General features: G+C 46.8%; 2 protein-coding genes across 4 annotated transcripts in view; one reads left to right on the top strand and one right to left on the bottom strand.

The window, feature by feature from the left end:
* RGS9 (regulator of G protein signaling 9) overlaps positions 1–6,080 on the bottom strand; it is a 30,697-nt gene extending 24,617 nt beyond the window's left edge. For all 3 annotated transcript variants that reach the window (XR_012838233.1, XM_075770522.1, XM_075770523.1), the window contains exon 1: positions 5,891–6,080. Coding sequence is in view for 2 of the 3 variants with exons in the window: in XM_075770522.1 (XP_075626637.1) it covers positions 5,891–5,953 (63 nt within the window). In the remaining variant the exon portion in view is untranslated. The remainder of the gene's footprint in view (positions 1–5,890) is intronic.
* Positions 6,081–12,742: 6,662 nt separating this feature from the next.
* The window catches only part of GNA13 (G protein subunit alpha 13), a 29,345-nt gene continuing 18,358 nt past the window's right edge, over positions 12,743–23,729 (top strand). Inside the window, exons 1-2 of the mRNA XM_075771047.1 lie at positions 12,743–13,129; positions 15,126–15,352. Coding sequence (XP_075627162.1) covers positions 12,847–13,129; positions 15,126–15,352 — 510 coding nt within the window. The 5' untranslated portion in view covers positions 12,743–12,846. The remainder of the gene's footprint in view (positions 13,130–15,125; positions 15,353–23,729) is intronic.

Here is a 23,729-nt window from a genome sequence, read left to right as displayed (position 1 = left end):
GGAAAAGCACACCACTTTGCTGTGGGGCTCAGCAAGAAGGTCAAACCCAGGGGAGAGGAGAATGGCTTGTCCTTTGAGAAAGCACAGCCACCACCCGAGACGAGGCTTTGAAAAGCTGGCCAAGGACCAGATTAAAGCAGGGACCAGAATTTACATGCAGGAAAGCAGACTGCAAACAGAGCAGCAGAGCCCAGCTTGTAGGGAGGAGGTGTCCAAGGGACTCTCTGGCTGCACCCGCCCACCCAGGGTCTTAGCCCTGTCTGTGGGCAGCAAAACTGAGTCCCTCTGGGGACAGGCAGAGACACACCATCGGAGGCAACTCACCCTCCTATCTGGCAGCATCTCTGCCTTTGATTCCTGAGGGATGCTGACGACTCCTTTATAGACTCACTGCCTGAGTTTTGAACAGATCATGTTACAGAGGATGAGTCACCCTCAGGGCCAGACTTCTTTTATTTCTGGTTCCCAATTATCTTTTTTTTTTTTTTTTTTAAGATGAAGATTTTAAAAGGTATTTTTCTCCTCTTATATTTGACTTCTTGCTAGCACCATCCTAAAAGTGCAAGAGCCTTCTGCTTGCACTTGGGATCCTCTGCTCAGACGGGTGGAGTTGGGCACGCTCCTCATCTCCTCATTTAGATCATCTGAGTGCTGTGAGAGCATTGGCTTTGTGGAAGATGCTCTTCCTTTTGTCTTCTGCTTCCAGAGATATTAAATCAAAACTGGTCCAACAGGACCAATTTGGTCTCTCTGCACATTCATTTTGGGCGAGGCTGTAGCTTTTTAACTAGGATTAGAGGATTTAACGAGTGTGATTTGATGACACTCACGCATAATGAAGGGCATTGTCTTCAGAGGCACCACAGTGACTTTGGTCCTAAGTCTTGCCAAGTTCAGTGAGGATTTAAGCCTGTAGTGACAGGATGCACTCTGGGCTTGACTGTAAAAATGGATTTTCAACTGGTTTTAAAGCCAGTGTCAAATTAATACTAAAACGAGGAAGCCTGGTAAAATTTCACACAAATATTTGTATAAATATTTATATAGATATTTTAAAATAGCAAAACCAGACCCAAAGTGATGGAATATGAAGACTTTTAGACCTTTCAACTGAACCCCGATATCAGCTTCAGCAAGTTTAAGGTTGGGCATGGAGAGATGCCCATGTAGCTGTGAGAGAGGGGGCAAGGCTGGACAGCCCAGCAGGCAGGGCGCTAATTTAGGAAACTCAGATTAGTTCCCTCTAAGCAAACAAGGGTATCTTGGGGAAGTCACTCGCTCCATAACCACGTGTCTACTCTGTCAAGAGCACCTTGTCAGCACACGGGGATACCGAGGGGAAACACAGCGCTGCTCATCACCACCGTGCCACAGTGCCGTGACCACCGGGGAGGTCCCACCGGGCTCAAGCAGGATTTGCTCCCTACGCGTGGTACAGCACACCCTGCCCCAGCACGGGGCTGCCGTTCGCTCCCCGCTGGGCTCGAGAGACGGGTCTTCACCAGCTGAGAGTGAGGAATTGGCTCAGAAACTCCCACAGCCTCCCAGCACAGCATGTTCCCTCTCTCCAACAAGCAAAGGGCTCCAGACGCTTGTCGTGTTCATACCCCACCAGGCTTCCTCTTGTCATTGGAAAAATAATATATATTAAAAAGAACCAAGTGAGATGAGCCAGGGAGCTGCTCTTGGGGGGTGCCTGCTGCTCTGGCTGCAAACCATGCACGTTGCTGATCAGAACTCAGTTTGTCTCTTCCTCTTCTCCCAAGGGAACACTGCTGATTACGGTTGCTCCGCTGGTGGCAGGCTGGGAAGGCTGGTTAAAATACAGCGGGAACATTTGCTTGCTTTGCTAAGGGGTCTAGCACATTTTGTCATGCTTTCAGTCAGGGAAGCTCTGTCTGGTTTGAATTTCGTAGAGCCAGAAGCCACTTCCTGACACTGGTTGATGGGTGGAGACGCACACAGAGGTAAATATCACAGGAGGACTGCTAAAGGAGCTGGGCTCTGGGGTGAGCCACCACAAGGCAAGAGCCCCACCAAGGTCTCCCTTCAGATCAACCGGAATCTCTGCACAGAGGTGACCTCACCCTGAAAGCCACAGAGGAGACAACAGGAAAACTGTCTGCCCCCCATCTGATTGCAAGAAGTCAGCGGGTTCGCTGAATGCAAAGCAAAACTCAAACTCGCAAATGTTACGAAAAAGCATCACTGCATTTCAGGAGCATGTGGGAAGCCCCAGGGAAGGTGAGGGTCCTCTCTGCAAATCACCAGCGGTTGATGGGGTGCCCATGGTTCTGGAGAAGGAGGATGGATCCAGCATGGATGTTCTCCCATGGGAGGGACCAGCGGGGGCAGATGCCTGCTGATGGATTACTTGGGTGAGTTACCCCGCGTGCGTTTCCCATCCTTGTTTCTCTGAGCTTTACACTTTGGGCACCCAGCAGCTCCCCAGGGTCAGGGCATCCGCACCGCAGAAGCATCAGGCTCCAGGTGCTGAGACTCTGACAGACAACAGCAAAACACTTCCAAGGTGAGGAAGGAGTTCAGCCTCTCTCAGCATCAACCCAGGCAGAGGCCTCTCTGCTTCAGAGGCAAGAAAGACAAATTTTTCCCAGCAGGCTCCAGCTCACTCCTGGTGCTATGATTAAAAATCTGCTGCTTTTTCCATCCTGAGTATCTGCCCAGTTCTAGCCCCCTCACTGCCTGGTACTGTTTGCAAAAATCATCCCTCCCTGCTCTGATTTCCAAGGTAGCAATATAGTCCTGCATCACAACTCTGGCCTCAGAAGGCTAATTCAATTGTTTTCCAGGTCTACAACTAAACAATCCTGCTTTGCACATTCATGGATGTTCAGCAAAAAGAAGAAATGGAAAAAAAAAAAAGAAATTGTTAACCACCTAAAACTTCCTGCTTTTTTTTATTTAAAGCTGAGAGGAGGAGGCCTTTTCCCACCCAGTGCACTGTGATCCCACACCCAAAGGAAGTAAATCTGTGAATGGGGAGGGCAGGGCTGTAGCTGGCTCTTTCCATGTGCTCCCTCTTCCCTCACTGTGCTGCCATCACCTCTCCAGCTAAGCCTCCTACTTAAACCCACACAGCAGCAGAACCAAACCAAACCAAAGCCTGGCCGAGCACACCGCCTCTCACCAGGGCTGCTTGGAGCAGGTCACACTTGGTGTGATGCTCTGCAGAAATGCGTAACACCAATATCTCCCTGCCTGGGACAGGGAAAAGGAGGATGGGACGAGGCTGAGCTCAGCCCAAGGCTCAGCTCCAGCCACATCCAGGGTGTCACTTAACAGAGAGCAGGAGTCTGATGGATAGCTCCTTCCAAAAAAAAAAAAACCATGATTCAGATGCTCGCACATCTCAAGATTTGTCCAGGCAGAGGAGGGTCAGCAGCTGCTGCAGAGCCTAAGCCTGGAGAAGCCCCCAGCCATGCTGTGGACCCCGGGCCGGTCCCTCCCCAGTTGCTGCACTGCCTCAGGAGGAGCCATTGGGGACCAGAGTGAGGAGGAGGCAGAGCAAAAAGGCGAGCGGCATCCATCAGCCCTACCCACGAAGTATGAGTCACGATGCAGCTCATGTAGCACAGCAAGGAAAAATACACAGCCCAGCAGCCGCTGGAGAGCACAACCCTGCCCGGCGCTGCCTCCTGCTTTGCCAGCTGATGCCAAACAGAGGTGAGATCCTGGCTACTGAGGCAGGCACAGGCACCGAGAGCTTGGGCTGGTTCAAGCTCTCCCAGCATCTGACCAAGTACATACAGCCAAAATGCATTTCAGAGGCTTCCTCCCTGTCCCGACAATATTTGTGCCAATATCCCTCCTACCAAGACAGTTTAGGAGGGAAAAAAATAGAAATAAAACAACCCAAGTGTTGGTCACGAGTATGTCCTGGACAAGCAGGTGTTCCAGGGCCTTGGAAGAGGCTCTCCAATTCCTCCAAGGTTCAGCCATGAAGACCAAGCTCCACATCCAGCCCAAGCCGTGCAGAGCAGCCTCACAGCAAGTACACGGCACTGCCCCCACCCCCAAAACAACCCCCTCTCCTCTCCCTGCCCAATGGCAGGATCGCTGAGGTCACAAGCTACCTGCCAGAGAACCAGCGTATGGCGACACATCACAGCTGCAAAGATGCAACAGGGCCAGCAGCCTGACGGCACCACAGGAATCCCTCCGTGCGGCTGGCACAAACTCACAGTTACAGCATATGTGCCAGCCGGTGGCAAAGCTTGAGCACAGAATTAAGCAATTAAGAGAGCTTCTCTCTTGGATTCTCTTCTCTCTCCTCACAGATCTAAGCCTGCAAGGTGCTCACTGGATGCATGCTGAGCATCCTCAGCTCCCACCACAGTCAACCTGTAAAGGTGCTCGGTATTTCAGGGGAGCTCTGAGGGCACGGCCATCCGCATACAGACCACACTGCCATGTAATGGCCGAGGCTCCATCCATGGCTTCCCCAAGGCCTGAAAAAAACAGAGGAGGAAGGAAAGCAGAGATGAGATCTAAACCCTTTATCTGTGAGCTTCCTTTCCTAGTCCTAACAAGTCTTAGACTTGCAAAGCACCGTAACTACTCAAACCCTCTCAGTGCTCACAGCATGAGCGGCACATGCTCTGTAACAGCCTTTCGCTGTATTTTAACAGATCCTCCCACCTGAGGAACTCAGAGCACTTTGCAAAAACTGCTACGCTCCTACAGAGCGGCTAAAGCACAGCTGCTGGAGGTTGTTTCCTCAGAGCATACAGTTTCTCCTCTGCACCTCTGCATGCAACTCCATGGAGTATTACTCAGTGCAGAATTTGGCCCAGGGTATTTCCTTTGGCAGGGCTCCCCAGCCAAATTTGTCTGTGTCAAAAGACACAGCACCAAAGAAAAGAAAACACCTTCTTTACTTCCTCTAGCATAAAAAGTACTGTGTTTGTATTGCCAGGCTCGCACCAAATAGCCCCAAATTTCCCCTCTTCTCTCCTGGTATCCTCCTCAGGTCGCGGGCGTTGCAGGAGAGCTAACTACGGCTCAAACAGCAACTGGCTGGCTGTACTTGTCACTGGAAATTCAGCTAATTCCACTCAACAGGATAAGCCACAGGCAGGAGAGGTGGGTGGGAGAAAAGCTAGCTTAACACTCTGCTTTTTAAAATCTGCAGATACCAGTTATACTAAAACTGGCTACATTTTTGAATGAATGCTACAGAAAAAAACACTGAATGCTTCACAAAATTACGCATCACATCCAAAAGCGTAGGCATGCATCTTCCCACTCTTTCAACTGCTTCTGGTCACAAATACACTCATTTCTGAAAAAGTGGAAAGAGGCAGAGAGCAGACAGTTGACCACGACACATCCTCTGAAAGCGGACATCAGCTGGAAGCACTGGGAACACACACCCACTGGATCGACCCTTCCCCAGAGCTGAACTGGGTGGTCTGGTGCCACATGTGATAGTTTTTCCCCCTGCAAAACGACACAGTTTTGAGAGTCTTCAGGGGAAAAGATGGGAGAAGGGGAAAATGTGTCTTAGCTGAGGCTAAGCTACAAAAATAAACAAAATTACAGTTTTATTTCCTCTGTGACTTCAGCACATGTTGCCCCTCAGCCCCCCAGCCTGAACCCGGAGCCAGCTGGGATCCACGGGGCTCCGCAACAGGTCACGGTCCCCAAATCCCCAGGGATGGGGCTGCCACCCCTCGGACCCAACACACCCAGCGAGACCCCAGAGAGCCGTGGCCGGGCAGGATGCTATGAATACGGGTCCCCCCACCCGGAGCACAGGTCAGCGCTGCCCCGGGCACTGCATCGCCCCGCCCGGACGCCGCCCCGACATGCCCGCCGGTGCTGATGCCCAGAGCGGTGCGGCTGTCACCCAGCGCTGCTCAGCCCTCACCTTTTTCAGGAACGCCATCCGCGGCCGATGCCGCTGCCCCTGGTCGAGCCGTGTGACCGTCATGGTGCCGGGCCGAGCCGGGTCGGGCCAGGCAGCGCGGCGGCCGGAACGGGCTGGCGGAGCAGCGGGCTGGCGGAGCGGCGGCCCTGACCAGGCGCACCTGGCTGCAGCCACCCGCCACCGCCTCCTCTCCCTGCCGGGGCGGCGCCAGCGCTGCGCGCCGCAGCCAATCAGCACCCGCCGCCACACGCTCATTTACATGAAGGCGGGGGGCTGCGCGGCTGCCGCCTCGGGGCGCTCGTGGGAGCCTGGGGCAGGGGCAGGGGCAGGGGCAGGGGCAGGGGCAGGGGCAGGGGCAGGGGCAGGGGCAGGGGCAGGGGCAGGGGCAGGGGCAGGGGCAGGGGCAGGGGCTGGGGCTGGGGCTGGGGCTGTCCGTGTGAACCACACTTAGTAGTCAGACTGAAAACGGTCCTTACAGAAGGAGGGTGGCAGATCAGGTGGCATTAGGGAGGGAGAGGCAGGAGCTGGGAAAGCCCTCACTCACTGCTCCCACCCCCGCCAGAGGAGAATTTCTCCCCAAAACATTCCTAGTCTGGAGCCAGGGTAACATAAGGGCATCTAAGAGGAAGCTGTTGTGACTGAGTGTCGTGTGCAGGAGGTAAGCAGCGCTTCAGGCATCTGCGCCTTGCGTGCCACCAGCCTCGCTGAGCGCAGCTGCGGGTGCAGGAGCCAGCTGGGTGGTTTTTGGGGAGTTGGTGGCTTTGCCATGTGGGGAAAGCGTGACTAATGGTGACCAGAGGAAGACCACGGGGTTACAGAGTGCTTCCTCATGATGAAGCTGTCTCGTGCCAATGGGTGGGGGAACAGTACCCAACTGGCAGCATTGGAAACCAAGAGCTCCATTTTTCTGGCTTCTTCAGAAAATGGTGGCATTTCCTCCTGCTGCCTGGGGCTTGGCCTGCCACCACAGCGGGGCAGGAGGAGCAGGCGGGGTCCTCACTCACGCAGAATCTAATTGTGCCAAGGCTCGTACAAGGCATTCTCAGACTAAGCACCCATGGGAGTGTGTGCTCACACTTCGGTGTGCATGCTGTGCCATGTGTACACGTACCGAGCGGGACTCAGGCCACGCTCTCCGTGAGCAGCAGATCCCCCAACACTGCTGGCGTGCTCCCGTGCATCCCACGGGCACGGGTCATACAGGGACGTTTATACCCCCCGTGCACATCACACACTACATGTCTGTGTTCCCAAGTCACGCAGGGAGCCCCCACATTTCCTGCACATGTGCAAAGCTGTTTCTTGGGGCAGTGCCTTCCCTGCCACGGGATTTGTGACTGTTCTGATGTTACAATCTGTGGTTCGCACACTTGAGAAAGCACGTTGGCTCTGAGCTCGGAGCAGAACGCTTTTTCCATTTACAGCAGTACCCCGAAGGCACAAGCTGCTTTCTGAGCTGCTTTCCCAGTTGCTTTGCTGCCCTCGTGGAAGTGTTTTATCTTTTTCTCTGCTTTTTCTTAGTATCTGTGGAAGTTGGTGCTTTGGAAGGCCCTTCTCCTGTGTCTGCTCAGAGTCATGCCCATGTGAAATCCCCTCATGAGTCACAGCAGCCGCTGGATCAGACACTGCTTGCTTTCCAGAAGGCTTTTCCACCCTTCTCTGCTCCGTGCTGCTAGGTGACAATGATTACGAGTAACCTCTGTCATTCCACATGCTAGTATCAAAGTTATCACACCTCATGCTTCAAGGCATCAGCTGGTGGCCAAAAGGAGCAGGAGGAGAGTTCTTCACACGTTTGCAGTATCTCCTAATTCAAGTGTTGAGGAGCTGTTTGGTTTTTCAAAACCAAGCACAGATCTCGGTGGCCCTCTGAAACCGCCAAGGTGACAGGTGTGCCAGTAGCACGGCTGGTCCTGGAGGCAAACAGGAGAGAGGGAATTCAGAGTGGAGTCAGAGGAAGCAAGGGAAAGGAGTGTGAAGGCACGCAGGCATTTTGATGATGCTAGCTAAGAAAAGTGATGCCATCTCTGATAGAGTCAGATAGGGGCAGGAGAATGGAGTGCCTATACATGTAAGTAATTCTTTTGGACATAATATCAGGGTAAATAGCACACAAAAAGATGTGGCTCTGTTTCTTGGTTTGGTAGGCGAACTAGGAAAACTTGTTACAAACGGTTCTTCTGAACAGCTGTTTTCCTTCTACCTGGGTGGTGGAAGGATGCGGAAGTACTCGAGGTGAGGTGCAAACACTGGCCTAAGTAAAGGATCGATCACCACCAACTGCATGAGCCCCACATACTTAGAGGAGCAAAAATGGTCATTTTAGCACCAAATACTGACTTTAACAGTTCCACAGAGGGATATTGGTGTCTTAATTAAAAAAAAAAAAATTGAAAACTAGGTCTACAAATGAATTCAGAAGGAACAAAATTTCCTTGCAGGAGATCCAGGAGAAATAGCTCTGAAGAACTCAAGCTGAGGTGTGAGCTCTTCAACCTTGTGAGCTCCAAAGCTCCCGGTAATTTTAAATCCTGCTGATCCACCACAGACACCCCCTTGTAGATCAGGTGTGGATTTTTTTTCTGTTTCTAGTCTTCTCTGACAAGCTAAAATAAAGCCTGCGGGTACTCCTCTCTCTGTTACAAAGCTCCTTCGTGTCTCTGTTATAGAAGATAATGTTCAATGTAAATTCAGCTACGTTATCACCTGTAAATGACCCAAAGCACCAAACGCAAGATCAGAGATGAACCGCATTTCCCCTGCTGCCCAGGTGAACTACTGCAGCAGTTAATGTGCTACGGCAGATCTGCCACGTGAAGCACAAGGCATTTAAATCAGATTATACAAGCTTGTAAAGGGCAGACACTCCTGGGCCTCCAATCACGAAACCCACATGTGTGGAGAGCAAACAGTTCTACAGTCCCTGACACAGTCTGACTGTTTTACGTGTGAATTTGTCGCTCAAGAAAGCAAGGGACTTGAACGGCAGGGGAGAGCGGCACAGAGCACCAGCAGCAGCTGAGCAGACTCCATGCTAAGTTCTGGCTCCACAAGTTAGTCCCGGCCTTTCTGCACCCCAAATAATGACAAAAGACATTTCCTGGGGAGTCCGCCTTACCTCCCAGTCCCTGCTTTCTATAGTAAATGCAATGCTATTTATGGAACTGCAAGTTTGCAGGAGGTATGTGACTCTATAGTGAAAATACACTCATGGTCAATGCATCACACGTCAATGCTGTGAGCCCACGTGCTCTCCAGAGCCCACAGATCCCTCTCAGCCAGCTGAGGCCACGGCGTGTGTCCCGCCCAGGGAAAGGTCTGGTGAGAGTTGAATTTTGTCCCTCTGTTCTCCTTGTGAAGCCCCATAAGCTGTGATCGCTCTCAACAGACCTGCTCACAATTCTCAACGTTTTTTCTTGTGGAAAGCACTGCAGAGGGAATCCCCCCCTTTTTCAAAGATCACATTTCCTACGTGGTTGCCCCTTCTTCACACATCAGAAGTTGAATCATGCAACACAAAAGACGTGTGGTGAGTAAACTACCTTTCTATCTAAGGAAACTGGGGACGGCCCTGAGGGGAAGGAAGGGGTAACGTAAGTGAAGCAACGAGAACAGTACTGCGAGCGTGGCAAGTGCAGGCTGAACGTCAGTACGTAGTTCCTTCCAGGAAGGTTTCAAAGCAGTTTACAAAAAAAAGAACCAAAGTGCAAATTGTGGTATAGAGAGAGACATGACTTAATCTCAGTTCTCCCAGCAAGGCAATAGTTAAAGCAGTATCTCCAGAGTCCATTGTCCTGTCTGGAAGGGCATAGCACTCAAAATGAGAAGCTTCCTTAGCAGCCACCTGGGAAGAGCTGTGAGCACAAATGGGCAGCATTTGCTTCCCGTCAATCCTGGACTTTCCAGGGACAGGAAAGCTAAGGAAAGAAGTGGCAAAGAGGAAGGAAAAAAGCAAAACAGAAAGACCTTATGCACCCTGCCTTGGAGATGAAGCCTGGTTGCTGGGGCAAGAGGATGCAGCTGGGTTAACACGTGACCCAGGACCGAGCTATTTGGTTTCCCCTGCTGAGCTGGATGACGCTAAGCCCACTTCAGTGTCCTCCCCAGGGAACACTGTCATCCTCAGCGCAGGAATAGCCCTTCCCGCTCTGCAGCACGTTGAGAGCCGTGCTCCTGTGCTAGGAGATTGGGAATGGTGTGCCTGGGAGGTGTTGGAGGGCTCTCCAGGCAATGGGAATGTGAAGGGGAGAGGAGGGAGGAGACCAGGGACTACCCGAGACTTAGGTGACTTGGGCAGCTGGATATGTGGAATGACAGAATGAGGTGACAAATTTGAGAGAGTGGGGCGGCAGCAGGCGGGAGTGGCAGGGACCTGCGCCAGGAGGGACAGCAGGAAGCAGACTGGAGCACGGTGGTTACGCAGGGCAGCCGAGGGGGAGGCTGGAGTGAAGGGAGGCTTTAGCAAAGTCACCACGTAGGCAAGTGCATGGGGGAAAGTGAAATGAAAGGAGGAAAAAGAAGAAGGAAAAGAGCAAAACTGAGACTACCTGGGAGGCCCAAGGAGAGACAGAAGCTGCTTTGAAAGGAGGCCAGGTAGTGCTAGGAGGTGGTTGTCTGTCCTGCAGTACTTCTGGCCTCTGGTGAGGGATGCTGCTGGTTAGGAAGGTGATACTGCTGTTGGCAGACACCAGAAAACAGCTGTTACTCTTCGTTCGTTCGTTCATTCATCCTTTATTGTTGCAGCCCAGGTTTTAGGTGCACCTTGCTGCTGGTCTGGAAGGCAAGGACTCATTATGCCACCCTTGTGCAAGCTTGGCTGCAGGTTATCTTCTCTGATACTCTTGATCTGCTTCTACTGCTTATGGCATTTATTATTTATTTTTTTATACTTCATTGGTAGGTGTTAATTAGCTTCTCAAAAAAGCAGGCAACCAATATTGCTTCTCTGTTTTGTTCTTGGCTTCCTTGTTTTTAACTCCCTCCTTCACTAAGAGGTAATAAATGTTCATTTTCCCTTAGCAAAGGCATTAAACTTTTTGAAGAGAAACACAAGTCCTGTTACCAGCTTCACTTTGCAGACAAGAAGCACAAAAGGAGACACATTGGTAGGGTTTTCATTCACTCCAAGGTAACTCCAAGGGGAATTGTAGAAACTCAGGACTCCTCTGCATTTCTGAAGGTGAGATGAGAGCTGTGTCAAGCCAGCCAAGACCCCTTAGTTGTAAAACTTGCACTAGAGCTCAGCAATGACTGGCTTCCACATCTGTACCAAGACCACCAGGGTGTGCTTCTTGGATGACCATATGAATTTTATACCACATCCTGCTCTCCTATGAGAAATGCTTTTTTTTTTTCATAAGGCCATATGGAATAATTCATGTGGAATTTATCTCCATGTAGGGCCATCCCCTGCACAGGGTGTAAACAGTGATACTCATCACAGGTTTTGATGGAGGTCCTTCTAGTTGACGTAAAGTGCCATTTTGCTTGTGCTAAACTCATCTCTCGGTTTCCTTGGTCACTACTTCCTTTTCTAACTTAAGACTATTGTTAGAAAAAGCAGAGAAACATTGAAAGGAAAAGTCAGCAGGTATCAAAGTTAAGAAGATGTAAGGAGACATAAACGGTTAATGCAATCTTTACATACGTGTTTGCTTCTAAATGATTTCTGCACTATAGTCTATAAGTAGCCATGTCAGAAAGGCGTGACATGGATGTACGTGCTTTCAGCTGAGCTACACCACACATGCACGTGTGCTTGCTTTTCACTCCTATGTATTTATCCGCAGCCTTAAGCCTACAGAACATAACCAATGTGACAGTGAGGAGGTACATGACAACACAGACTTGCTGCTCTGATCAACATGCATAATGTAAGGCTTCTCCAAGTAGTTTTGAAAAATTGCATCAATAAGCAAAGGAACACAAAACGTTACTGTATCTTTTTGCCTTTCATCTTGTGGACCACATCTTCAGCCAGCGTATTTGTGTAGGCAGCTGAGCTGTATCGCCTTGCACTATGCTGGTGTAATTGACGGTAAGTTACGTGTTTTGCACACATGACCAACAGAACAATTGTGCTCAGGGGTAACACAGAGTGGGACTTTAAATCCTTACACGTTCCTCAGCCTATTATTTCCTCTACCCATCACATAAAGGGTTGTCAACTGTAAGGAAAATTTTACTATTAAGCACTTGAAAATACTTTAACTTAGTAATGGATAAAAAGTTCCACTAGCTTGTTATCACTCTGCCTGCGTGCAGCCCCCACGCGAGGCCCAGAACCGATGTGTTTGTTCAGCCTGGTGCAGTATCCCCATAGTACTGGGAAGCTCTTCTCAGAGGAGCAAAGGGGAAGTACGTGCCAAGTTCTTCAAAGCGTTTTAACGAAACTATTTTCTTTTTGTACCAAGAACAAAAACTGCTTAGGTGGCAAGTTGCATCCTGCCCCCCCGACCGAGGCCTGACCTCCCCCGGCCGCTCGCCCGTCAGCTTCCCTGCAGCGGCTGCCGAGCCGCGGCAGAGGTGCCGACCGCCGGGACCGGCTGGCCCGGGCCTCGTTTTCCCTCACGGGAGCGCACACTTCGCTTCGGTTACTGCTGCGAGCGCAGCCCCACCGGTAACAGAGACGAGAGAGGAACGCAGCCGCAGCCCCCCCGCCCGCCATTTCCTGTGAGGCGCCGCTCGCGGGCGGGGCCTCCGCTGAGGGCGGGCGCGAGCTGCTGTCACGTGACCTCCCACAGAGGCCGGACTGCGAGTAGAGGGGTGGGCACGTCACTTGACGCCGGACGGCGGGCAGCGGCTGTTTGCGGTCACGTGAGTGGGCGTGTGAGGCGGGAGGGATGGTGTCACATGGCAGGGCGGGGCGGGGCGCTGGGAGCGCATGCGCAGGCAGAGAGCGGGCTGGTGCGGGCCGGGCCGGGCGGCCGCTCCCCTCGCTGGCAGTGCTCGCTAAGATGGCGGACTTCCTGCCGTCGCGTTCCGTGCTGTCGGGCTGCTTCCCCGGCTGCCTGCTCACCAGCGGCGAGGCCGAGCAGCAGCGCAAGTCCAAGGAGATCGACAAGTGCCTCAACCGCGAGAAAACGTACGTGAAGCGCCTCGTCAAGATCCTGCTGCTGGGCGCGGGTGAGAGCGGCAAGTCCACCTTCCTCAAGCAGATGCGGATCATCCACGGGCAGGACTGGGACCGGGCGGCCCGCGAGGAGTTCCGCGCCACCATCTACAGCAACGTGATCAAGGGTGGGTGAGCGGCGGTGGCGGCGGGGCCGGCCCGCGCTGCGAGGCACCGGGCCGGCGGCCTGCGGGGGCACGGCCCGGCCGGGGAGGGTGGGGGGTTGGCGCCCTCAGGGCGGGAGCGGGGCGGGGGGGGTCCCTCGGGCCGCTGAGAGCCGCGGAGTCGCTGCCTCCCCCCGCACGGTCGGCGCTTTCGTTTCGGGCGCCTCACCCTTCCTCCCGCCGGGGACGAGCGGCCCCGCGCTGCCGGCGTCCGCGGTCGGGGAGCAGCCCCGGTCCCTCGTCCCGGGCCCGCGGGATGTCACCCCTGCCGTGACGGGGCGTCCCCCGCCGTGGGCGCTGGCCCGGGTGCGGCCCGTCGTGCTGCACAGGGCGGCTTCAGCTCCGGCCGTGGGAGCAGCGGTTTCAGTCCGTAAGGTCCTGAGCTTTGCCATTTCCTGGTAATGCGATCGCAGTAATGAGCGATTAAGGATGAGGGGAAGGAAGACGCACCTGAAAGTGCGTGAGGATGAGCCGGGTCCTGTGCCTGAGGAGGAAGCGCTCTGCATTTCGTTGGCTTCAGTGGAAGAAACGTTGCCATCCTGTTGGAAACTGGGCTGACACATCAATTAACAAAAACCCGCACGCAGAGCCACTTTTCATAGATGCGTTGCCAAAACCTCCACACATGGTTTAGGAGCGGGCTCTCAATTTCACTGCTGTCATCCTTACTTAACTGGTTATCCTTACTTATTTTCTCTACCTAAATTGTTCGTCAGTTTTTGCGGTTTGGACTGTGTAATAGTTGGACAAAGTCTTAACTGAGTTTCTCAAAACAGCAAAGTGTTGTGATTCTTAAAGATAATCACTGCGTCCAGTGATTCTTAAAGATGATAGTTTTACAAAGCTGTTTGCGAATCAAGCCTGGAAAAACTATAAATAGCAAGGGTGTAGAAATCACAAACATGGATGTTGACTGGGTTATAGTTTATTAATAAAGTAAGGTACTTCCTACTTTGAAAGTATACATGTAGGAACTGCAGACTTTTTTTGGAGGCTGCTTTCCTGCAGTCATTGCTTTTGACAGATGGAAAAAATATGGAAAGAGAATGAAGCTTGAAAAAAATACTTTGGCATGTTGTTATGAAGTCATTTGTTACTACATCTTAATCTCCTTATACCTCTCCCTGTGCCTTTACAGTTCTTACTGGATATTTTTTTTAATTTTTTTTTAACCAATAAATTTAGTACTAGAATTAATTTCCCTGTATTTCCCTTGTCACTATGATCACTTTTTTTTTCAAGTCCTGTGTAGGAGAAGTTTGAAAATACTCTTATTTTTCCTAGAGAATATTTACCAAAACAATAACAATAAAAAGTGCGTGGAAGTCTTTAGGTGATGCAACTCCTTCTGCACTTAAGCAGTAAAAACATATGTTTTAGAAAGTGCTGTGATTTTAGTAAATAATGTTGTCGTATCTCTGAAAACATTAAAGGCATTGATAGCTCTCTACAATTAGATATAAGTAGATACCAAGTTAATAAGAATACAAAGACTAGGGAACCTCAAAATAAGCCATCACATGATTTAACATATTCTGAAGTAGGCTTTTAGATATACTTCATTTGACTTGTGTTCATGCCAGGTAAATTTAACGACTGTAGAACGGCTCTGGAGATCAGAGCGAAGTATAAATGCAAAAGAGTTTGCTTGGTAGCACAGATTGGGGATTTAGTAATTAAAAATAGCACTTTTTCAAGAGTTAAACTTGTGCTATGCGTATTATACTGTTGATCGTGGCCCTGTTTTTCTGCTAGCAAATATCTGAGTTTTGATGTTACCTGAAAATGGGGTGCTTTGAGTCGATTTTTCAGCAGCTTTCTGATTTCCTGCTGAGTGGATAGTCCTATTAAGCTTTGACTGTACAGAGTAAGTGCATTGTTTGACTCTTCGCAGATTTGTAGGCTAGTGAAATAGTAGATGCTGAGAAACTAATCGCGATGCTCTTTCATGTTGTTAAAGGTGTGAGAGTCCTTGTAGATGCCAGAGAGAAACTTCATATCCCTTGGGGAGATCCTGCTAACCAGAGTAATGGAGATACGATGATGGCTTTTGATACTCGGTCAGTCATGGTGGTGCAAGGCATGGTGGAGACGGCAGTTTTTTTACAGTACCTTCCAGCCATACGAGCTCTATGGGCGGATAGCGGTATCCAGCACGCATACGACAGGCGCAGAGAATTCCAGCTGGTAAGATTTGTGTTTCAGTGTTTTTAATTGAGCGTGTGTGGTTCTTGTTCCTGTGTTGCTTTTCCGTAAAACACTGATCAAGCGGCCTTGTGCATCTTAAGCATTTTTGAATGGTAGACTGTTACACTGCGGTAAAGACGTGCATTTAGTTACTTCCTCCCCTCCCTGTTTGTCAAAAACAAGAATAATAAAAAACTTCTGACATAATTGTCGTCATTTCATATGTGAGAAAGCTGAGGCATAGAGGGCTTTTGTGTCTTGTAACAAAGCTAGTACCTGTGTAGTGTTTTTATCATGATTATTTCTACCCTTTGTTAACTAGTGCATCAACTTAAAAAAATAAAACAAAAAAAATAGTTTGCAATAAAGGAAGACTTAATGTGATTTTTAAAAAAAGATATGCATGGGTTAATGAGAAGAATTTAAAAACCACTCCCTTCTCTATTCCAATTTGAGCAGTCTAGCAAACATTCCCTCTGTATACTTCCTGTTTAATTTTGAATGTCTGTGTTAATACTCATGTAATGATATTTTTGTTATATTGAAGTTCTCAGCTGAAGATGGAGTATACAATTTAGTAGTGGGGTTGAGATGGAATATACAATTCAATAGTGGGATTGGAATGGAAAAAGAAATGTGTCTTGATTCTTGAGCTGGAGCTTTAACTGTCTGTGACAGCTAAAGTCCCTTTGCTCCATTTCCATGCAAATGCTGCAAAAGGAAACCAAGAATTTAAGTTAAATTTGCTGTTTATTGGTTCATAGACTTGTGTAGTAAATGTCAGTGGCATAGGATTTTGTGGGGGTGGGGGTTGAGAACCTTAAAATAGATTAAATCTGTTCTTGTAGGTCTCTTAAACCTAAGTGGCTTTGTGTTTTTATGTCTTAAAAATAACCTTTGTGTTAGTGTGAATCTGAACAATAGCTGATGATGTCTCCTGTTGAGCTATTATGAATGGTTGTGTAATCATACTCTGACTTAAATAGGTTGTGTAAATACTCTATAAATATGTATTGCCCTGATCAGGGAATGTCTTCTAGAGGTTGCAGAATGGCCAGGTGCTTGAGTAGCCTATCACCTGCCCAGCCTAGTTCTGAGCTGTATAAATAAGTTTCTAATGAGACCTCTTGCTCCTTGCATTTTGCCTTCAAGGTGATCATAAAAGGATAATTGCTCTACAACAGTCAAGATCCTCTTCTGGTGCAGATGTGACTTCTAGTGCCGTAATTGCCATGCCGGAGTGATCTGTTTTAAAAATCTGTTAAATAAAATCATTTTGTCTTCGATGGTGTTTAGTGACTTCAGGCCAAGTAGCAAAGGAAGAGGGAGCTATTACTATTCTGTCATCTTGACTCTCTGAGAAGTAGGTTCTTTCCATAAGTGAAGCATGTGCAGAGTTTCACTTTGAGTAGGATTTGAAGAACATGTTCTTCTGAATCCGACAGAAAAAAGCCTATTGCTTTCTTCTGGAAATCCCTAAATCTGTATAATGTTGTCTGCAAAAATATAAATGGAATGTTGTGTTATAGGCAGAACTCAAGAATATTCTTAAGTGCTCTTAATAGTTGAGTGCTGTCCTAATACTAATTTTTGAAAGTCAGGTAACTGCCTTATTTATACTTACATTGCTTTATTTCCTAAATCCTTTAAAAATCTCAGCCTGAGATATTTATGCCAAGTTATAAACATGAAGAAAAAAAAAAAAGCTGAATGATGTCATTGTATTGAGTGCAAGATCAGTGTTGGCCAAGCGTGAAGTCTTGGTTTTACCCCAGTAAAGTTCCAGCTTAAGTTACGACAGAGCTCCATGTGGGCAGCAGAATGGCAGAAAACTCCTAAAAGCGGTATGTATTTTTGGTGTACTTGCTGACAGGCTGCGTAGAAGAGTGTTCAGAGGGTTTAGATATGTGCCATAGTATGGAAGGAAGATGCAGATGGTTAAGGAGGGAGTGACAGGCGTACCGAGTCGGGAGGTAGAGCAGGGGGAAGTTCTAAGAGATGCAGACAGTTCAATTGTGTTGAGTACTGACTCTTGAAGTAAGGATTCCAGACTGAAAATTGTTAGCGTTGTTGAAAAATGGGAATAAGAGGAAAAATACTGTTTTACTTCCAGTTCAGCTGCTTGTGGCAAAAAATGTAATGAAACAACAGATATCGGCAATCATTAGATGAGTAGGAGAGAGGGGAAAAGCGGCATTAAAAAAAAAGTGTGAAATGCTGGGACTCAGCGTGGTAGAAGAGTATTATTTAGCTGTATGTATTCTAACTTCTTTTCAGACTGTTGAGTCAGTTTTAACTTTTTTCACTGGACTGAGTTTGACACTGCACTGAAAAACATAGTTCACGTGAAGAGAGCGTGGGCAGGAATGCTGGGAAAGTATTGTTTGTAATGGGAATCGGACACTTTGGGGCAAAGGTAGAAGGGGGCACCTGAAGAACAGAGCAGTGATGGATAAGGAGTGAAAAATGTTGAAATTTACGTAGAAATTCTGGAGGAAAGGAAGCAAGAGTGTTTAATTCTAGAAGCCATTTGTAGCTTGGACAGATAGGAAGTACAGAGAAAGAGAGTTTAAAATTTCTGCATGTATATGGTTAAAGCTTAAAGATATATGTACATTTATGAGAGATCATTGAGCTGTTCTTTTTTGTTTTTCTCCATCATCTTTCACTTACAATGCTAAAGATGATGCTAGAAGTCTAAAGAAAAATGTGGTCTTTTTATAGTAGCATGAGAGGGGAAAAACAGGACTTGGTTGTATTTTAATGGAATTAGAAATCAACATTTCCATGCCTAGTTCACTGGAGTGTCCTTCCTCATTTTGTTAACTTAAGTGGTCATGGGGATAGTCAATATGATTTATTTTCCTTGGTATAAAAATAGAGCCTGCTGGCCACTAACAACAGTATTTATGAAAATTCATTAGTTCACGCTTGTGTAGTGCTTTAAAGCTGGAAAGAGCTAATTGCAGCTTAGTACAATATATACTACTTAAAAACTTCTCACATGGTTAATATCATAATCCCTCAAATTTTATTACAAACTGAAGTCATTCAGGTGATAGTTCCACTAACATGGTTAACTACAGATTATTTTGGCTCTGTAGCTTAGTCGGTTCCTGTAACTTACACTTAAGATTCTGGTCATCCTCAAGATTTCTCTGTCATCTACCGAACTTATTTCTCCTACAGCCTCTAGTCAGATGGCTAACATGGATTAGTTAGAGAGTTATTCTGAATCAGCCTAACGCTTTCTGACATCTAATTCAGATTTCTCATTACAAGTTGATTTCCGGTAAAAATCTCCTGAAATGACTTGGATAAACACACCCATTATCTTAATTCTACAACATGCAAACCAATTTAACTAGACATTTCCACGCCTTTATATTTATACTCATGAGCTATTCAATTATGTGGTTGTAAAGGTTTGCTATTCTTGAGATTTGCTTTGAGGCACTGGCAGCTGAAGAGTGTCTAGTGCTGGTGCTGCGTATCTAATAACACTGAGGAAAGCACTTCTGAGTAAGAGTACCGGTGTACACTGCCTCTCGCTTCAGTGCGTTTGCTGTGAACTTGCATTTCTTGAATTTGCGAGAGTTGTTAACAGAGAAACATTTTGAAGTAGCGTCCAGGAGTCTTCTAATTCTCTGAGAATGGGAAGGTGGGATGAGAGCTGAGTTGTTCACATGCATGATGAGCTTTGAGTGTGTTAAGGATTTGTTCTTGTTAAAAGATAACTTTTGGGTGGGTTTGGATGTTTTCTACCAGCAATTGTTGATCTCCAGGTAGATATTTTGCCCTACTTGTGAATTACAGCAAATGTTTGCCTTTTAACGCCACAAACCTGCAGTGCACAGGGGCAGTGCGCTTTATTCTGTCCGCATTTGCATAGAACTGCAGACACAGAAGAAACAGTAAGGATGATTGGATATGCGTTTACCTCTGGATCCTGTTTACTTCTGCGACATGTCTGCAAGCGTGAGATCAGATTATAGAAGACAGGAAAAGGCGTGTTCAGCTTGAAGTTCTACTGCTAGTTTTGCTGCAGCTTCTCTGCAGCATTTTCCTGTTGCAGAATAGTATTTTTTGAGTGGTGTTCAGTTTACTGGAAGACTGTGTTTTATCTTATCCTGCTTGGACTTTTCTGGGTTCTGTCTCTGAATATTGGTGGGGCTGTCATACACATGAGAACATTAAATTAGCTCTACAGGAAATAATGAGTACTCAAATAGCCGCTGCAAAGTATTAGCAAAATTTACTGTTCTTTCAGGTGCGTAGGCAACATGTCCTTGAAATGTGCTTGATTATAGAGTAGTGATCCTGTGGAGGTCAGTGGTGCTTGAAGCCACGCTAGCCTGCCAGATGTTGAGGTCTTCCCCTTTCTCAAGTGTGGATGTCCATCTTATGAAACAGTTGTGAGGTCAGTACTTCAGCATCTCTCTGAAGTCACAAGCATAGAACCTGGAAAGAGAGCATCTTACCTGTGGTTTGTTACAAGCATCTACACCATATTTTTGACACTGAATTTCGGAAGCCTTTCAACAGCTTGTGCCCTCTGTAAGGTGTTGATACTCCTCTCAGTATTTGTCCTCTGCAACCCCTAGACACCCCTAAATGGGGACTAGAGATGTTTTTTCCCCTTTCCCCCCTCCCTTTCCCAAATTCCCTCTTGGTTCTGAGATTGGGTGTTTGGTTGTCCCACTCCATTTCTGCTTGAAGTGTGTAGGTGGTTATTCTATTGAGACATGCTTGAGTGCATAAACCGTCGGTAGAAATTTTCTCAGACTGATAGAAGAATCTTCTTCATTACGGATGTGAGATCCTATCACCCAGCTTTTCTGTAAACATATGCAGTGACTATTTGGGCACCTAATCGTATAATTCAGTTACTTTATTTAAGTACAGTGTTGTAATTGCACTAGATACTGCTTCAATTTTTGTGGGGAAAACCAAAAAGCTGCTGCTTTGTGTTGAAATATGAACTGTTTTCCCCTCTTTCCCTAATCAATAGGTCTGCCAAACATCAAATGACAGGATGGCATGTGTACGGTGAGCATGACTCTTTAAGGCCCTTGGAAAGGTTAGAGCTACTTGTAATCTTTTGGTCTTTATGTGACGAGGATTTATCAAAGCTTGTTGCTATAACTATGGAAAGTTATTTGCTCTACAAATTTATACTTTAAAATGAGTCATTCAAATCCTCAGAAAAGACTCGGAGTTCTTGAGGATTTGCTGTTTTTCCTGCCCCAATGACAAGATAATGCTGGCTTTGTGTTTGTATTAATAAGGCTCCATATAGGGATTAACACTAGAGTCAAACAATGAGGAAACTTGACTTTCCTTATTCTTGGTTTGGTTTGTGGTCAGAAGCCCTTCAATGCATATACTAGTGCTTTGGTAATGGAGATTGACTGTAATATTTTAATTGAGCTCTTCAGGTGACCGTAATGTTTTAATTCACCTCTTCAGGTGAACTTTTATACTAATTTAATACAAAGTGCTGTTTTTTTTATCATTTTCCAAATTGGGATTAGGACTTCTGTTTCGGCCTCGGTGAGTTGCTGTGCTTTGAAAGGCTGTTTCTGGTACTGCCTTCTTCCCTTTCTACTGTTCTTCCTTTCCTGCCTGCTGGCTTTTCTTGTTAGCAGTAAAATATTGATGTGTTTGGAGAGCAGTGGTCTTGTATTGCCAACTGATGTGGTAGTGCAAGCTGGGCTGGTTTTACTGAAGAACATCTTTGCCGTAATTTTTTCTGAATGTTACTATTTTTCTTTTTCGTTACTATTATTTTTAAGCACAGATGTGGCTCTGGATTGAGAGGGCTTTCAATGAGAACTGTCTTGATGTGGACATGCTATCCCAGCACACACGTGCCAGACAGAGGCATGCTGAGTTGTCTTCCAACCCAGAACGCTAGCAACTTTTTGGAAGCCTGTGTGCTACGCTTAGCTTGCACAAGCGTATCTTTTCTGTGTGGTTTCAGTGCAACCTCTGAGGATGGAATTCTTAGTTCAAACTTGATCCAGATATCTGTTTATGGGAAACCACTGCTTTTAACATGCAGACTTTGACAACACAGTGTGGGAGCGGACCGATGTGTTCTTACACATACTCTGTCTTGAACAAGCTATGTCGTATTGATTGCCGTATGCCTTAGTTTCCTAAATGTTTTGTTGCAGAAGGCTGAAAGGTTACCTACTTCTTGTGAAAATTTGGATTTCTGTAACTCAGCCTTGATTAAATAAAAGTAAAATATAAAAGCCCTTCTGAATATACTATGCATACCAACAACCTCTAAAGAATTCAGAGGAAGAGATTTTTTCAGCCTTTCACACATCTCAAATGTGTGAACCTGTTCTCAGCAGATTCTTTCAAACGGGCACAAACGTCAGATAGCTTTTGCTGCTGCTGCTGCTTCTAGTGTAACGTGAGACCTTGGTACAAACTTTCATTCAGAGCCCATTTCCTTGCTGGCCACTAACCTGCAAGATACTACACGTTAGTACCTGTACAAGTGTCTCATTACATCACAGAATTTAAATGTAGCAACAGCTACGCTGTTCTCTGTCCATTTAGAAATTTTACTAAACATAAGCCCATCTACACTACAAAGTCCCAGTGTTCATAGCTGTCAGCAAATCTCCATGCTGGCAAAACATGTGGTATGAATGCAGCTGTGATCTTCCATCTATATAGGTGAAATTAGTTTTGCACCTGAGGCAAAGAATATGGAGTGATCTTTTTCAAAGGTAAATATGGGATCCTTTAGGATTAAGGTGCGATGCCAGGGGCGGTGTTGATTTGTGCTGCTGTTCCCTGATTTGAGCTTACTGTAACAAGACTTCAGCCTTAGAGGCTAGTGAAGTCTGCTCTTACTGAACACCTACTGCACTCAGGTTGTATTTGGGTGACTGTTTTGGCTGTCTTTATTGACCTAAACATCAGTTAATGATGAATGCTATTTATATGTTCTGAGTTCATGCTGTACCTCTTATGCAGAACTAGCAAAGTGGTAGGAAACTTCAGCTTGTGGTAGCTGAGGAAGGTGCTTAAGAAAATGTGAGAAAACGTAAAAGCAGCTGACCTTACTACGTAAGAAGTAACTGTACTAGTGTTTCACATAGAAAGGAGGATAATCTCCATACCAACATTGTGTCTACTGGCACTTTTATTTTTGCAAGTATCTAAATTTACCACAAATGAGTTGAGAATTTCAGAAGGTGCAGGGCCTGGCCTTTTGCAGAACAGTGAGCTGTATCACTGATGCTGCTGATGGAGTCTATCTGATACCAAGTGGTATCTTGTATTGTTCTGGATTATGAAGCCTTTGTTTATATCTTAAAGGTGAATAAATGTGTCATAGAACACAATATTAGTTAACTTGCAGCCTCAAACAATATATGTATTTAATCAAAATAAAAATCTTTGAGTAATCTTAGAGACCAATCCTTATATTCTACAGCTCTTATACTGTACAATAAAAATAGTTTGACGGATCAAATTTAAATGGTGAATAAAGAAAATGTTTAAGACCACGTCAGCAGCTAAAGATGGCCCTAAATTATTTTCAGTATCTTCTCTACTTGCATGTCTGCATTAACAATAAACATCAGGTAATACAGCTGGAAAAGTTGAGGAATTTTAAATATAGAAAACTGAATTCTTTGTCATCACAGTAACTGACAACTTCAGCTATTTCAGAGAAGAAAATTTTTGGACTATTAATAGGCAGTGAGCTGACTTCTGCAGCCCTTAATTCACTGTACCATGCTGCACGCTTCTCCGTCATGGACATTCGTGCCTGAAATGTTTTCCCAGTACTTCATAGTCTCCTTAGTTAAAATAACTGGAATGTCACCTCCTCTTCAGTGACTTAACCAAGGAACTGAAAAGATCCCAAATTCTTTTGGATGAGAGGTACAGCAATGTGTAATCCCACATGAGTTCCTGTATCTTTTTCCTTTTTTTAATGATGCTGGAGAAATCATTTTAAACAAACCGACGGGAGTCTCGGCAGACTGCCGGGAAGCGTTTCTCACTGGGCGCGTGACAGTATTTGATCACCCACTGGTGACCAAATAAAGAGGATGCAGAATTTCCAGGCGTGGAAACACAGTGCACTGACGCCATCTGTAATACAAAATATCTACGCAAAATAGTGTGTAAAAAAAAAAAAAAAAAAACAACAAAACAAAACCCAAACCCCAAAAACCCCCAAAAAACAAGACAAAAACCAACAACCAAAAAAACCCCCCCAACAACTCGGTGCAGGGTAATCTACTAAAATTTTACATGTGGATGGTATTGGGACCTTGAACTGTTTTCACTAGCAGTTATATAGTTGCTCTAGTGATTATTTTCTAGTTTTTCTATTTTT

This window comes from Balearica regulorum, chromosome 18, assembly GCF_011004875.1.
Source record: "Balearica regulorum gibbericeps isolate bBalReg1 chromosome 18, bBalReg1.pri, whole genome shotgun sequence".
Lineage (NCBI taxonomy): Eukaryota > Metazoa > Chordata > Aves > Gruiformes > Gruidae > Balearica > Balearica regulorum.
Note: the sequence above shows the minus strand (reverse complement) of the source record. Positions and strands in the feature narration are given on the sequence as shown.